General features: G+C 38.3%; 1 protein-coding gene across 8 annotated transcripts in view; it reads right to left on the minus strand.

Annotated features, from left to right (window-relative positions):
- Positions 1 to 15520, minus strand: part of map7d2b (MAP7 domain containing 2b) — a 22277-nt gene extending 6757 nt beyond the window's left edge. The window contains exons 1-11 of one of the 8 annotated variants that reach the window (XM_008396879.2): positions 15235 to 15520; positions 13794 to 13868; positions 13616 to 13669; positions 13291 to 13445; positions 8723 to 8867; positions 6142 to 6231; positions 2896 to 2961; positions 2363 to 2451; positions 1218 to 1291; positions 940 to 1151; positions 95 to 233 (exon numbers count right to left, since the gene is read on the minus strand). In XM_008396879.2, coding sequence (XP_008395101.1) covers positions 95 to 233; positions 940 to 1151; positions 1218 to 1291; positions 2363 to 2451; positions 2896 to 2961; positions 6142 to 6231; positions 8723 to 8867; positions 13291 to 13445; positions 13616 to 13669; positions 13794 to 13868; positions 15235 to 15424 — 1289 coding nt within the window. In that variant the 5' untranslated portion in view covers positions 15425 to 15520. Of the gene's footprint in view, positions 1 to 94; positions 234 to 939; positions 1152 to 1217; positions 1292 to 2362; positions 2476 to 2895; positions 2986 to 6141; positions 6232 to 8722; positions 8868 to 13290; positions 13446 to 13615; positions 13670 to 13793; positions 13869 to 15234 lie in introns of all 8 variants that reach the window. The other 7 variants (XM_008396877.2, XM_008396876.2, XM_008396875.2 and 4 more) reach the window with 7 other exon arrangements.
- Between the last annotated feature and the right edge of the window lie 175 nt (positions 15521 to 15695).

Raw genomic sequence — 15695 nt, forward strand, 5'->3', positions numbered from 1 at the left:
CCGATCCCAGATAGGATGACTGACTCTCTCGCCTCTCCTCCTCTGGGCTCAGACAGTACAAGCCGATACCAGAGAGGCCGACTGACTCTCTCACCTCTCCTCCTCCTGCCGCTGCCTCTCCTCCTGCTCCTTCTGGATCCGGGCCAGACGCCGTCGCTCCGCCAGCAGACGGGACGCCTCCTCGGCGTCCGTCGTCCCGCCGACGCTGCGGCCGCTGGGCGTGCCTGGTGACTCTGTGGGGTTATTAAATTTATGAATTACGTTTTCTGGACAAATTCTAAAGAGCTCAATTACTTTTATATTTTTATAATCTTTCATTTGGAGAAAGTTTGACGTCTGTTTTAAAGTTACGAATTTTTCAAGTAGTTAAGACGTTTATATTCATGCTCTTATTTTGAAGTCTGCGTATGCTGCATCTATTTCCTCATGGCTCCTCTATTAACCCTTTAATGATGTTTTTATCAGCGTTTCAGTGAGAAGTAGCTCCTATAATGAGCTCAGCAGTTCCATAAGCTAATTGCTGCTGGCTAGTCTGAAGGAGCTGAGTGGGGGAGGAGCAGCACCTCAAAGGCGGAGCTAGGTTCACCCAGGCGTCTAGCAGCTGAATGGTTACCATGGAGATTAAAGGATTTCTCAAACATGTATAAAAGAATCAAATCAACACTACAGGTTTGTTTTTGATGAGGGAAAAACTTTAGAACATGATGGAAAGCTAAAACAATTAGATTTTACATGATACTGCCCCTTTAAGACGTCATTAGACTGTAAACATGATCTTATATTTCACTGTTTTCATGACATTTATGGTAAATGCTATATCTGTGTTTGTCTAAGAGAAGATGAGGCTTGTTTTCACACTAATAATAATAATAATAATAATAATAATAATAATAATAATAATAATAATAATAATAATAATAATAATAATAATAACCTTACCTGCGTTCAGCTCTCTGCTGCTGGATTTGCTGATCTTCTTGTTGTCTGGAGCTTCAGATTTGGCAGACTTCCTCTCCAGAGTGCCGTGTCCTTTGTTGTTGTTGTTGCCCCTGTCGTCGGCGCCGGGGGTGGGGGCTCTCTGCCGCAGCGGGGAGGGGGGGTACTGTCCAGGGGAGCAGGGCGACTGGGCGCGGCTCCGGTTGGACCTCACCCTGTAAGGACAGCATGCCGTCATCTTGAGCAGGAACAGGATCGGAGGAGTTTGTGCGACTACGTACCGCTTCGACGCAGCGTGGCCTTTACTGTTGGCCTTGAAGGAAGAACTACGGACCGGAGTGTTGGGTGTCTCCCCCTACAGGTCAAGTTCAGAATTATTAATGACATAAATCAGCTTTTTTTATTATCAACTAAACTAAATTATTAGTAATCACATCCAGCAATACAAATAGACAGAGTTGGACAGTAACTAGTTACATTTACTTGAGGAACTTTTGAAAAGATTTACTTTTACTAGTATTTTTTACTACGCTACTTAATCCTTTTACTTGAGTACTTTTATTTTGAAGTATCTCTACTCTTATTTGAGTAAAATTTCTGGATTTTCTACTCACTGAATGAAAAACAAACATGTTTTAACCAAGAATTCACCAGACACAGACCTGCAGTTTTTGTTAAAGTTTCATAAGTTTCATTTTGCCTGATTTTGTTATTTATATGAATTATTGTCATTTTGGTCCTTAAAACACCAAAATTTGGTATTGTGACAGGCCTGGTTGGAATTAAAACCTTTTACATATTATCTTATAGTTGTTAAGATAATATAACTTGATAGAGATTTTTTGGTATTATCATTTTGTTGTTACTTTAGTTCATATTCAGTCTAATGTTAGTCAGTTTAAAGTATTCTCTTCTTTAGTGTAACTGACCTGGAGGTCACAGCTGCCTGTTCATCTTCATGTGAAACAGTTTGACTGAGATTTGAACCGGGCTCAGACCGTAGATCAGATATCACATCTGGAACTGGGTTGCTAGTTGTTTGGGTAAAATGTTTTACGACCTCTGCTGTTTTTCCTCTGCTGTCTATCTTGCCTATCCTCCCTCTTTGTTGCTTGATAATAAAAGACAAGCTGTAACCAAAGGTCTTCAGACGCTCTGTGAACGGCTCGGAGGAGCAGCTGACAGAGTCTTCTCCTTTTGCAAAAGCTTGGCTATAAAATTCATATACGTTGTCTGTGGTTCTTTTATGTAGGTTCTAGAAAATACCTATCATAACTCTTAAGGTAATATAAGATAATTTAGCTCTAAACACCCATTTAATGCAGCGGCTGCTGACGAGTATGATGTTGAATTGAAATAAGTTGACTTGTTAATGATGATGATCTGGTTACTATAAAACAAGAAAAGCTCATTCTTTTCTTCTGACCGTTGGTGTTTTGGCTTTTTCCTCGGGGAATCCGGCGATGCTTCTGCGGTTGGAGGAACTCCTGAAGGATCTGTTGTTGTTGGGGGAAGCTGTTCGACGGGACACAGAGGACACTGACAGGTCACAGACCAACAGGCACAAAATAAATAACAGACATAATGACACAAAGAAAACATGTTACAAAAACATTCATAATGCCACATCCAGCATAGAAGCATTTGTTTAATCATAAATGTACATAAAACGAAAGTTTTAAGCAAAAGTTGGTAAAAATATTTTAATTCTAAAACGAAAGAAATCAAGAAATAATAAAATCCTAATTAAAGTGTTTATCTTAATCCAAAGCTTTGCTTTTAAAACCTGATCAGAATAATAACATCACAGTCACATGTTCTGACTGTTTGCAGCTTTAGATATTACAACAGTCTTATTTTGTCTGTTTTAAAGTGAAATCTGATTTTTTTAACCAGACTGTGATTGTTAAATCATCGATCGCCCTGATCTGCTTCCTGTTCAGCCATGTTTGGTCTCACCTCTCTCTGGGGAGCTGAGAGCTGCTGAGGAGCTGGAAAGCTGCTTGTTGATTGGCTGATCCATCGCTGGTGGAGACAGGAAGTCAACAACTATTAAAAAAGAACAAAAAAACCCCACTGGTTAGTTATTTCCACAGAAATATCCACGGCTGATTTCCCGCTGCGTTTGTGACACTAAAATGTGTTGGAAACACCGGAGATCAAACACCAAACTGCTCACACAGAAGATAATCCTGCAGGTCGATGAGCCGCTGCATGAATTAACCTCGGAGATGCAAGGCAGGCGTGAAGCAGCAGAGGCGCTTCGTCATGAAATGGAGGATGATGGCAGAAAATCAGTCACCGAGAAACTGAGAGGTAACGTTTCCTACAGCGCCTGAAGGCACCATGGATCCGCATCTAATAAAAATGACTCGGCCTGATCAGAAAATGGATTAATTTATTATAAATAACAAGCTGTGCAAACTGTACTTCCTGTTTTGAGGCGTTTTATGAATAATTAAAGGTTCGTATTAAAGTTTGTAAGCAGCTGATGTCCCTAAGCTCATAAAACATGTAGTTTCAGTCTGTTTGGTCGGCTTTAAACTCTTTTAATCTCTCTATGTTCAGAGTTAATTTTATCAGACAGCTCAATAAAAAAATACTGCACCAAGTAATTTCATTCAGTTACATTTATTATGACTCCTGTGTAAAAATGAAACGAATGAAAAGTGAGATGAAGAAGTTTTTTAAACATATTTCACTCACTTTTCTTATTTAAAAAACAATAATATTACATAAAACTTCAAGTTTAACCCAAATGTTTGCAGCAATCCTGACGTCTCTGAGGTTTGACTGTCGTTATCATTTTGTCTGATGTGTTTACTACAATGAAGAGCTAAAAGTTTCTGTTATGACGGGATAAGTTACTTTTTATCATCGTATTATTATCTGGTTTTTCGTCTTTATTTTTCACATTTAACATTCATTTGATCTCAGGCTGAAAGTTCAACTACTTGAAACATTTCCTCCAGGATTTCATCTTTGTTCTTGTGATTATTTTCAAATCAAAATCACTGATTTTGTGGCAATAATTTAAAAGTATTTTCAGATATTAGTATTGGTTTTATCTGTTTTATTATGTTTTTACTGCATTTTTATTTCTTTTATATTGTTGCATGTCTAGCTTTGTCATTTATGTTTTTATTTCTGATATTATTTTAGCTGTAGCTCAATTATCAAACTCATTTTTATTCATCTACTTAAATAAAACACTTACTAAGATTTTAACTACACTTTATTCTGTGTTAAATATATCAGTTTTTTTAAGTAGTTTGATTTAAGCACAAATTGAACAATTAATAATTTTGACAGTGTTAGATTCTGTTTGGATCCTTAATTATTCAACATTGTGGTAACGATATCGTAACCATGGTTACCAGAGTAAGGAAAGCACGACAAGAGGCATTTTCATAACAGTGTTTGTAAATTTGCACATATTTTCTGTAGCAGCAAAATGAGAAAACAAATGAAGAAAATAAAAATCTGGATTTTTGCAGCTGCTGGTGAGTAAAATGGGTCAGTAACGATTAAAATATGTGTAGCTGCTGTCTGGTCTGGGCGTTGGTGATAGATAGCTACAGGCTGAATGTCTGGCTGTGTGTGTGTGCGTGTGTGTGTGTGTGTGTGTGTGTGTGTGTGTGTGTGTGTGTGTGTGTGTGAAGCACAGTGGCTCATAGGATGGACTCCCTGCTGAGAGTCGTGTTCATGCCTGGCTAACCAAAGCAGGGAGGACAGGAAGAGGCGGCGCCGCCTGTGATCAGGATGACTGAGTCCTGATTGTCTCCTCAGTTTATTTACTGTGAAGACAAAGATTCACTTTGCTGATCAATAGTTATTTTATTTTTTACTCATTTTTTTAATCTTTTCACCATCTTGTTCTTTACAGACTGTTTAGAGGAAAATGGATCCGTCTGGGTGGGACGTTTAAATTCATATTGCATAGCGAGACATTTCTTACTGCTTTGATAAATAACCAATTAAAGTAAATTTCTTAAATCTGCTTTTAGTCAGAAATAAAGTCAATAAATGATATCAACCAGCAGGAAATCAATTACAGTGATTTTTCTTCAATCAGGGATGAGATTCTGAAAAATAATGTGATCCAGTCGGCAGAACATTTCACATCTATTTACATGATTAATGAAAAACATCAAACTAATAAGCCAAATAAGAAAATTATCACTAAATTGTTTGTTTACAGGTATAAAATGAGAACATGAGAGCAAAATATCATCTTAGCAGTTTTTATCTGTTCAAACATCCGGAACTGAACATTTTGTTCCAGACATGAATAAATTTAGATGTTTTGTTTCCTCTTAGACAACAAATAAATGAAAATCATTTTCTATAATCTATAATCTATAAATGAAGTCACATGACTCCCATAAACATCGAGTAGCAGCAGGAGGCATTTAGAGAACAACTGACGGGTCCGAATACGGATCAGAACCACAATGGAAAGGAGGTTGAATCAAATCCGATGGGATTTCTGCATTTTATCTCCAGAATTAATCAAAAACGCTTTTTTTTTATTATTAATAATTAGACAAAAAACTGACTGATGGAAAGGCAACATGATGGAGTTATTTATTAAATCTGCTAAAAAAATGGGAAAATATAGGAGAAATATATATTTATAAACAAACCTAATCTATTTTCCTTCTTTTTATATTCGTCTCTGTTTTTTCCATTATTGTTCTGTATTTTTAATAATTTGTAAACATGTGTTGAACTTATTTAGTTCATTTTCCATTGTTTCTTTTTTTATTATTATTTTACCGTCGTAGTAAAATGATGGTTCCAGAAACACTGGACTTGATTCTGTATTTTTTCCATTTGTGTTTTGCATTTTTAATCATTTTTGTTTACTTCTACTGTTTTAATTTCTTTATTTATTTATTATTTTACCAGTAAAATAGTAAAATATGTAATAACTTCATGTAGCAGGGACTCCTTAACATTTGCAGATTCAGATTCTGCATTAAAAGTAGTGAGTTCAGCTGGAAACTGCAATAAAGTAAAAAATGGACGTAGACGTGAAATGGCCTTTTTCAGCATCACTGCTGCTGATTTACAGCCAATGAACGTCACAGACACACTTCAGGACGACGCCACAGCCAGTTTGACGACACAAAGACGGCGCATGCATGCAGGCAGCTGCAGAGGAGGCGGGATGGGCGTGGCACACAGTCATGAGGTCAGTACCGTTACGGGATTGGCTGGCGCTGGAAGCGGCAGGAAGCTCATTGGGCTGAGCGGAGCCAATGGCATGGCAGGGCGGGGTCTGAGGGTTACCTGGGCAGCAGGCGAAGCAGAGCGGAAAAAGCAAAGCGTTACGCATTCACACACCGACACACACACCCGAGAATCCGGCCAAACTCCGGGAGTTATCGTCCATCTGAGCAGGAAGCAGCAACGACTCGGACAGAAACATCCGCCGTGAAATGACAGCAAAACGCACAAGCAGAGACTCAGACTTTCTCATCTGGATCCATTTTTATTCGGTGTAAAGAAGCTTTGATGTCACTTCCTCATCCAGAAAGCTGGAGTTAGCGCACGTAGTTAGAAAAGAAGCAAAAGAAATAACTAAATCTGCTAAAATATATAGAAATATGTGGACTAAACTAATCTGTTCTCTTTATTTTTTCCATTTCTGTTTCACTTTTTTAGTCATTTGTATCCTGTTTTTTTATTTGCTTAAATAATTTTCAACTTTTTTAGATTTTTCTTTAAATCGTTTATCAGACATGTAATTATTTCATGCAGCTGGGACTGTGTAACATTTACAGAATCACAATAAGTAAGTGGTTAAATATGGAGGTAAATCCAGTGAATATAAATATTAAATCACTGCAGAACAGAGGAAGGAGGTTCGTGTTTATCTCTGCAGCTAAACGCAGTGATGCTGGACTCAATCTGAACCCAATAAAGCATGAAATAAGGTTTCTATTAACGATTAGAGAGGAAATCAGTCCAAACTGCAGTGCGACACACAGATAAACTCAGAGGTTTGTCACAATAACAAATTATGATGGACGATAAATTGTCCCAGAAATTATTGTGATAAACGATAATATTGTTGTCTTGAAGCCATTTTAAAGTAACATAATGATAATAACAGCGTAATAATGCAAGATTTCAAAGATAAATAAACTTCAAATCCCAATGAAGAGTTAACACTGGAACTGGAAGACATTTTAAATATCCCAAATAAATAAACAAAACAAAAATAAAATTAATTATAAAGTCTTTGTAAACAAAACTGCTCTAGTTGAGACCAAAGACTGAAAACTTTTATCATACAGTAGAAAGAGAGAAAAATAATAAATTATGAAAATGAAAATTATTGAGCTTGTTTTAATTTATCGTAGGATTAATTGATTAATCGTCTGCACTGATTCTACTCTACATGTCTGATCTGTCAGCCATTATTAGGTCGTCATGCATCCTAATCAACTGCAGAGCAAACAGGATGAGGAGGCGGATCAAAGATCAACACCAAACTGGAAGATAATCGCTCCAACCTGCTGAATAAAAACATTTTCCTGATCAACCAGAACCGACTGACGGGTCACTGTTCACATTAAAACACTCAGCTAAACATCCCATCCTGCTAACGCTTCCTGCAGCCAGTCAGTACCTGACACTTTAGAAAAGAAACACATTTTTTAGAAACAAAAGAGAAAACACTTCCTTAAAGTTTGCTGACGGAGGCAGGAGTTTTAAATCCAACAGAAAATTGACGGGGAATAATTTTCCCCCATCATTCTGCCATCATCTTGTTTGACAGCTTTTATTTATTTGTCAAATCCCAGAAGGATGACTGAAATAATAAATGTTTTCTTTCTTTTTCAGAAAAGAAAGCGAGAAAAAGAAAACCGATTAAAACTGGAAATCAGGTTTGGTGGAAACTCTCCGAACAGGAGACACCGACTCGTAATGTTGATGCTTTAAAAACCTAAACAAAACAGTCCAGCTCCAACAGTTGGATGCATTTCCACAGTTAATCCATTATATTCCCAATTTAACAGATTATATTTGCAGTTCATCCCATCCAATAAATCAGTTTTGAAGCATTTCTAATGCAGAAAATGTGAGTTTCTGAGGACGCAGCTCATCATCTCCGTCCTGGAGCTGTAAGATGAGACGCTGCTGTTTCTGCTGCAGTGGGCCGCAGATCCCAGATCAGGCAGCCGGGCCGGAACCAGAGCCGCCGCTGGGCGGACCCCGTCCCCGGACAGGAACCAGAGCCGCCGCCGGACGGACCCCGTCCCCTGATCGGTACCAGAGCCTCAGCTGAGGACAACTGATGGATAAAATCAGCGGCGGTTCATCGCTGACGTAACGGAGAAACAACCAACAGAACGCCGTGAATCAGGAAGGAGACGAGCCGTAATGTCGCACTTTGAGCTTCTGCTTTGTGCTCAAGGTGAGACTCTGTGTCTCCCAGCAGGGGAATAAAACACACAACACACACACACACACACCTGTAGCCCCGACCAGCAGCGGTGAAGCCGTTACCTGCTCAGGTCGGATGATGCGAAGCCCAGTGAGGTTTGCTGCTCCTGCATTGCAGCCTCCACACCCTTTTCTTCCTACATCACTTCTCCTCCTCACATCATCACTTCCTCCTCTCTCATGTCTCCACCCTTCCATCCCACCATCCCCCTCTTCCTCTCCACCTGACCTCCACTCCTCCTCTCCATCCCCCATCCCTCCATTACTCCCAGTCTTCCCATGACATCATCACCATCACAACAAAGCTCCCGGCTGAGGCTGAACTCACCTTCGGCTCCGTCAGGCGGCCCGCCCCAGGTCCAGCGTTTGGGCCTGTTGTCCAGCTGCTCCCGGGCCTCCACGCCGCCGCAGCCACCGCCGCCGCGCCGCTCGGCGCCCCCGGCTCTCCGGCGCACCAGGGCCTCCAGCCTCTCCTGCTCGTTGCGTTCAGAAACAGGGAAGAAGAGACATTCTCTCACCGAGCCATCGCTACGGCGACGGACGCCGGGCGATGCGCTCGGAGACGGATGCGCCATGGCAACCGCGTGCAACAGCAGCGTCTCCCCCTGCGTCCTCCTGTCTGTCAGTCAGAGGGTCATGATACGGCAGCGCCGCGCCTTCGCTCGTCCGTCTGCCGGCTCCAACTCTCTCTCTCTCCTCCCTCTCTTTACCTCGATCGCCCACTCCCTCTCTAATGACAGAGCACATTGCCTGGCAGGAGGGGCCAGCTGCAGCTTGTCACCAACCCCCGACACACACACACACACACACACACACACACACACACGCACACGCACGCGCGCACACACACACACGCACACACACACACACACATGCATGAAAACACTCCATATTGTGTTTTCATGCAATTATTCTGACATTTGTTTTAACATACAAACGAGCTGCACACGACATTATTCAATATATTTTCATTAAATTATTTTTTTCCAAGTAAAAAATATTTAATTAGAAACAAAAGCAGAACAAAACTGCAAAAATAAAAAAATATAAAGAAGCAGTTGAATTATGACTTAAAAACATAAAATGGCATTTCTATGACTGGAACTAATTATTGTTTTAGTAATTGATTATTATATTGATGCATTTGGTGATTAATCAATTATTCTGGTGATTAATCAATTATTCAAATAATTATTCCATGTGTCATTAATTTGCCTCCTGAAACTAGAGATGCAACTAAAAATCATTTTAATAATAAATTATTCTGATAATTAATTAATTAATTAATTAATTAATCAGACAAAAAACATTCTGCATATTTTTCAATTAACCACTAAAGCTTATTTTATACATTAGAAATACATAAAATTACAAATAATCACATAATTAAACTCCTTTTTAAAATAATAAAATCACCTTTTTATTCCCTAAAGTTCAGTAACAGCACTCTGTGGTTACATTGACCAACGGATCTGATGTGAATAATTTGGTGATGGTTCATTAAAATGTAACGTTGTTTGGTGTTTTCTTTATAGCTTTGCTAATGTAAAGCTCTTTGATTTGCCTTGTGATATACAAATAAATTTGATTGATTGATTTAGTGAAAAGATGCATCCGCAGCTAAAAAAATAATTCTAACATCAACAAGTGAAAAGCTCAGACTTTCCTGGTTTTTAAAATCTGAATTATTGTATTTTAAATGATTAATTTGTTTTTGTATTCTGTAAACATTCAGCCCTGGTTTCTGGTTTTATTCTGAAGGTTTTCTTGAGATATTTTCCTCCCCAGACCTGCAGCAGCTTCGCCGTCACTCTGCCAGCTGCTCCAGTTAACTGCCTGTTTATACGGGATGGAAATGCCCCGGCTCAGCACTGAGGGGGGTTTGCTGAAGGTGCATGCAGAGTCACGCACTGCAGGAGGACGGAGGGGGTGCAGCGCCAGCCAGAGAACGGGGGCAGAGCGAGCAGAAGTGGACAGAAACTGAAACAGAAGCAGATCAAAGACGGAGCGACGGCTGGGGATGGATTAGCAAACTGCAGCAGAGGCTGTTGCTGCATCCTGATGCAGGACAGGGAGAGACTCCAATCACAGCTAAAATTACCCATTGAAAGCTATCAGGATGAAATGTAGGCATGAAGGATCTAATCAAATCTGTCACTTTTCATCTTCTGCCATAATAAAGAACCGGCTGGAATAATGAGGAGCAAATCTGTGTTAATCCAGAATATTTACAAGGCTAATGCGCCTCTGTAGCCGTAATTAACCAATTTAAATCTGTAGAGCCATTTTCTGACAACTAGCAGGTTAAATACTTGACTGAGAAGAAGTTTATTTACATATCAGTTATGATAAGAAACTTCATTGGACGATAAATTATTCCAGAACAATAATATTGTTGCTTTGAGACAATTTTCATGGCATAATAATGCATGAACACATTCTCAAATAAACTTTAAATTCTGAATAACATTTTAAATATCCAAAATAAAAAAACAAAACAATTAAAAGGAATTATGAAATGAAACTAAATAACGGCCAAATGAGGCCAAAACACCAGACTGAAGAGTTTTATCATCCAGTTTTTAAAGAGAAAAGAAAAAAAATTATGCAAATGGAAATCATTGTCATTAATTAATTTATTGCTTATTTCAGCAGGCCTGCACATTATAACCTAATAATGATTAATATCAGCTGAGAACTGCAGGTGAGCTGACAGAAGGATTTTAAAAACAAATATGGCGCTAAAATGATCAGAACCAAAACTAATTTATGTGGTTTGCTTGTAAACATGACGATCATTACAGATAAAATAATTCCTTACATTTCAATTCTACTTTTACTTTTTACTCAAATTTCTATGTTCAGGTTTTCATTCTTTGTATTCTGACACATCGATCTCATATCTGTCTTTTGCTCTGCTGTCATCGACCGTCTGCTCCAGGAAATGGAAAATTAGAGTGATGTCATTTCCCCAGGTGGCCGATCAATCGTTATGTCATCAGGTTATGCATATGGATTTGACTGACAGCGGATAAATGACACACCTACAAACATAACATCCAAATGTCCCTCCGTCCTCCACTAACAACTTCATAAAGTATTTTATATATGGAAGACTGATCCTGTCAAAACTGACAAAAAAACCCCCATAAAATTTTAAATAAATAAGGAAATAAAGCTGAAAATAAGAAGTGCAAAGATAAACATGGAAATAAAAATTAATGAAGAAATAAAATTAAAAAATTAAGAATTAAAAGAAAAATAAAACAGAAAGCATGAATGAGAAAATAAAATTGAAAATGAACAAATATATCGGAAAACAATAAATTAAATATGTTGTAATTTCTACCTTAATTTATTTATTTTCTCATTTAATTATTTATTGAAAATTTTGGCAGTATTAGTCCTTCATATAAACCTGACAAACTAAAGACAATAAAACACTGGACTTGCCAACACAAAACAGCTACTTGATACAAAGATATATATAATTGTACAATAAGATAATATTTTGATTTAAAAGCAGGAGGATTCAGATTAAAATCATTATAAACTTTACAGACTCGGCTTTTTGAATATTTTGGTTGTAGGATTAAGAAAATATGAGCAGAAAGAACAAATATGGCTTTGTTAGTTGTTTGTAACGAAAACAGACACAAATGATATATTTACTTATCTATGTTTTTATGTTTGATATTCATAAAGTAAATAATAAAAGTGATGCCAGAAAGAAAGAATGTTTGTCAGTTTAGTGACCAGTTTAAATTAGTTATTTAAAAACAAGGAAAAGCCTTTTCAGTTTTTTATTTATTACCCGGTTTTGAAATTAAAAAACTATATTTTCAGAATTATTTGTAATTTTTGATACTTGAAAACTAAAGTGACCTTACAGTGACATGCAGAGGTTCAACAGTATTAAAAACAATTAACTTCTGAATGAACAGGATAAAACCTCACAGCTGCAGTCGTGTCCAGATGTTTGACACATCAGATCCAGATCAACTCCCTACTACGTTAACCTAAACTTTCATTTATAAAAAATCCTATTTCTGTATTTTCTGCTCAATTTAATCACCAAAACGTCCTTAAAGTCACTCAGAAGCAAGATGGAGGACCAACCATGTGAATACTGACATTTCACATGAATTTGATGTATTTGTTAATAAAAAGCTTTAAAGTGCAGCAGGTTAACCATAATGGAGATCTGAGCCAGGTCCAGTCTCTATTGACCCGGCCATTCGCTGCATGTCACTGCTCTCTCAAATAAAGGCCACAGAGCCATAAAACCAGACAAAAGCTTCCCGGTTTGCAGTGCTTTTACTGTATAGTTGGAGTCGAATGGGACTTTGGGAAAAGCCAAATAGTCGTTAACTGGAAGGTAAAAGAAACAGAAAGAAACTTTAAAAATCCAGCAGCATTTAAAACTGAAGTTCTGCCTGGATTATCGGGACAGACTGGATTATTTATCTGCTGTTTGCAGGAAACTGATCTGACTCATGATGCAGAAACTCAGCCAAGCTTTTCATGTTTCATCTGGACAGATGAACAAAGTTTGGTGAACTGGCAGGAAGTTACTGGAGCTTCGGCATTATTAGTCTCCTCTTCCTCACTTTCAGTAAACAGAAACTGAGCTGCAGCTCAGCTCAGGTAATTCAGCAACACAGGAGAAGAAGAAAGGAGGTGGAGAAAACAGATGGATGGATGAACCAACAAATGGAAAGATGGAGGAATGGATGCATTAGTGAACGGATGGATGTATCAACGGATGGTTGGATGCTTTAGCTCCACCTTTCAGTCTATAACCAGGAAACATGGCTGCCGTTCTGTTTACACTCTGTTTTGTTAGAGTACTTTTAAGTTAAGCTTTATCTTCCCCATCTTGTGGTGACCTCTGACCTTCTCTGCATCCTTCTGCTGCCGTCTCTTCTCCTGGGCCGCCGCCCGGCGCTGCTGCTCCTTCCTCCTCTGCTGCTCCATCTTCCTGCCTCGCTCCTCGGCGTGGCGCTCCAGCTGCTGCTGGGCGCGCCGCTCCTTATCCTGCAGCGACCGCTCTGATGGCCGCCCAGCAGGAAGACAAACACACGCATCATCATTACGGCCCAAATGATCAAATTTTTCACACAGCTCCACTAAAAAATGCTGCCTTTAAATTGTAAATGATTTTCTTCCCTGTAAGTGTTTTAAAGTGTTTGGAAGTGGCGCCACCTGCTGGAGAACTGACCTTGTGTTCTCTGTCTGCTCTCTTGTCTTTCTTTAGATAAATTCAGCCGAGAGCCTGGAGAAATGAGAAAGAAGTTAAATATTCACTTCCTGTAAAATGTCAGAGTAATCACAAATATTAAAAACTATATGTATATATTGCATTATTTTAGGTAAACAGCAGAGTTCCTGGTGTTCACCTGTAGGGCTGGACGGTGACTGAACAGGTGATGTATGTCTGCTGCTGGTCAGTGTAGCAGGAGGAGGAACCAAAGCTGAGATTTAACAGATAAACACATCATCAACATTAAATATAAATCCAATTTCTGCTCGCATCCACAGCCGCCAGTCAAAATAAAATGAATCAGCTGTCATCCGTTTGTGGAGGTTAGGGTCAAGGGTCAGAGCAGAGCTGTCTGAGCAGAACCTTCGGAGCCTAACCTCCAGCCATGTTGTCTTTTTTCATATTCAGTTTCTCAGACTGACATGAAGTCAGCCAGAAGACGTCAGAGGACAGATGGAGGCTCACGAACATCTAAAAACAGATTCTCAGCTCAGTCATCAGACATGCAAATATATGCAAATCTCAGTTTAGCCCCAACCCGACCGTGGTTCTGGTTCCACTCGAATTAACTGCAGAATGAAATTACATAACAGTGAAATATTTACATACTTACCGTCATATGGTGACATCTTACTTTATAATGATAAGCTGGATAAATGACTTTACAGAAAACAAATGCTTAGATATAACAATATCACCACCAAGCATTTTTGTTAACCTTCTAATGCAAATATCCTAGAACAATTTAAATAAGTTCAAATAAGAAGTAACTTTTTATCAAGATAAATAAGCATTTTAAGTAATATAATTATTAATATTCAAAAAGTCAGATTATTTCATTTATAACTGGATAAATCTTGTGTAATAAGCCCGAGTATCCTCTTCATCAGACTGTGTTTTCAGTCAGAGGCTTATTCAGAAACACTGTTGTACTGACTGCTACCGGAAATCATTCTTGCCTGCAGCCATTAACATCTACAATAACTTTTTAAAATAATTTTTATATGTCTTACAGTAACATCTAATTTACCTTTGGGAACAATAAAGTAGATCCTACCAGAGCTCCTCATTTGAACTTGGTCTATCCCAGTCATCTCACCATAATAATTCAAATTTCTACACATTTTTCCTGCCTCTAACCCGTCAAATTAAATAACAAAATGTCCATTTGCTGGTTAACACATCCCACTCCAATAGTGTCAATAATTTCACCTGACAGTAGTCATAATGTTATGGGTGATTTATCTTCCAACAGCACAGACCAAAAGACTTAATATAATAACAATAATAAAAACATTGCATCAAGGACCAGCAGTGTTTATCCAACTTAAATGTTTCTCAGATGCTAAATTTGAACATTTTACACAAAAAGAGGGCGGGAAATTATTTAATCCATACAGTTAATGCAACAAACACATATTGTTCTCACTTAAATCTTATTTATAAACTAAAATATCAAGAATTGTTTTTTTTGTCAGCCAGCACTGTAAAGTAGTTCTGCGATTATTTCATCATATTATGAGAACAATTACCCCGAGTAAGATGGAAAAACCCTAATCAACCCCATTTTACCTTACCTGTCATGTCCACACGCCTCGGAACCACCTGGGTCATCGAGTATACACCACAGGAACAAGACAGAACCAGGAAAAATTGCTGAACAGCTCCGGTTCGGTTCGACCGACACAGTGACTCAGAGAAAATACGAAGAATAACAGAGATGCTGTGAGAGGAGAGGCAGAAAAGGGAGGGGGAGCTGCCAAACATTACCTCTATTTAACCCTGTACAGTTTCCTCTGAGCCTAACCGAAAATTAATGGCAATATTTTAACCATATTTCAGGTTTTTGTCTCAAATGAAATAAGCTAACTGCTCAAAATTAAGCTAACAACTTCTTTTACTTTTTATGTATTAGAAAATACATACATGAATATAGAGACACAATAATTAAAAGGACGTTTATCTAGTAAAAGGAAAGTAATGTCTTCCATATTTGAATAAAAACGGGAACAAATTTGTATTTTGTTCAAATTAAATA

This window comes from Poecilia reticulata, linkage group LG20 (assembly GCF_000633615.1).
Source record: "Poecilia reticulata strain Guanapo linkage group LG20, Guppy_female_1.0+MT, whole genome shotgun sequence".
NCBI classification, from domain to species: Eukaryota; Metazoa; Chordata; class Actinopteri; order Cyprinodontiformes; family Poeciliidae; genus Poecilia; species Poecilia reticulata.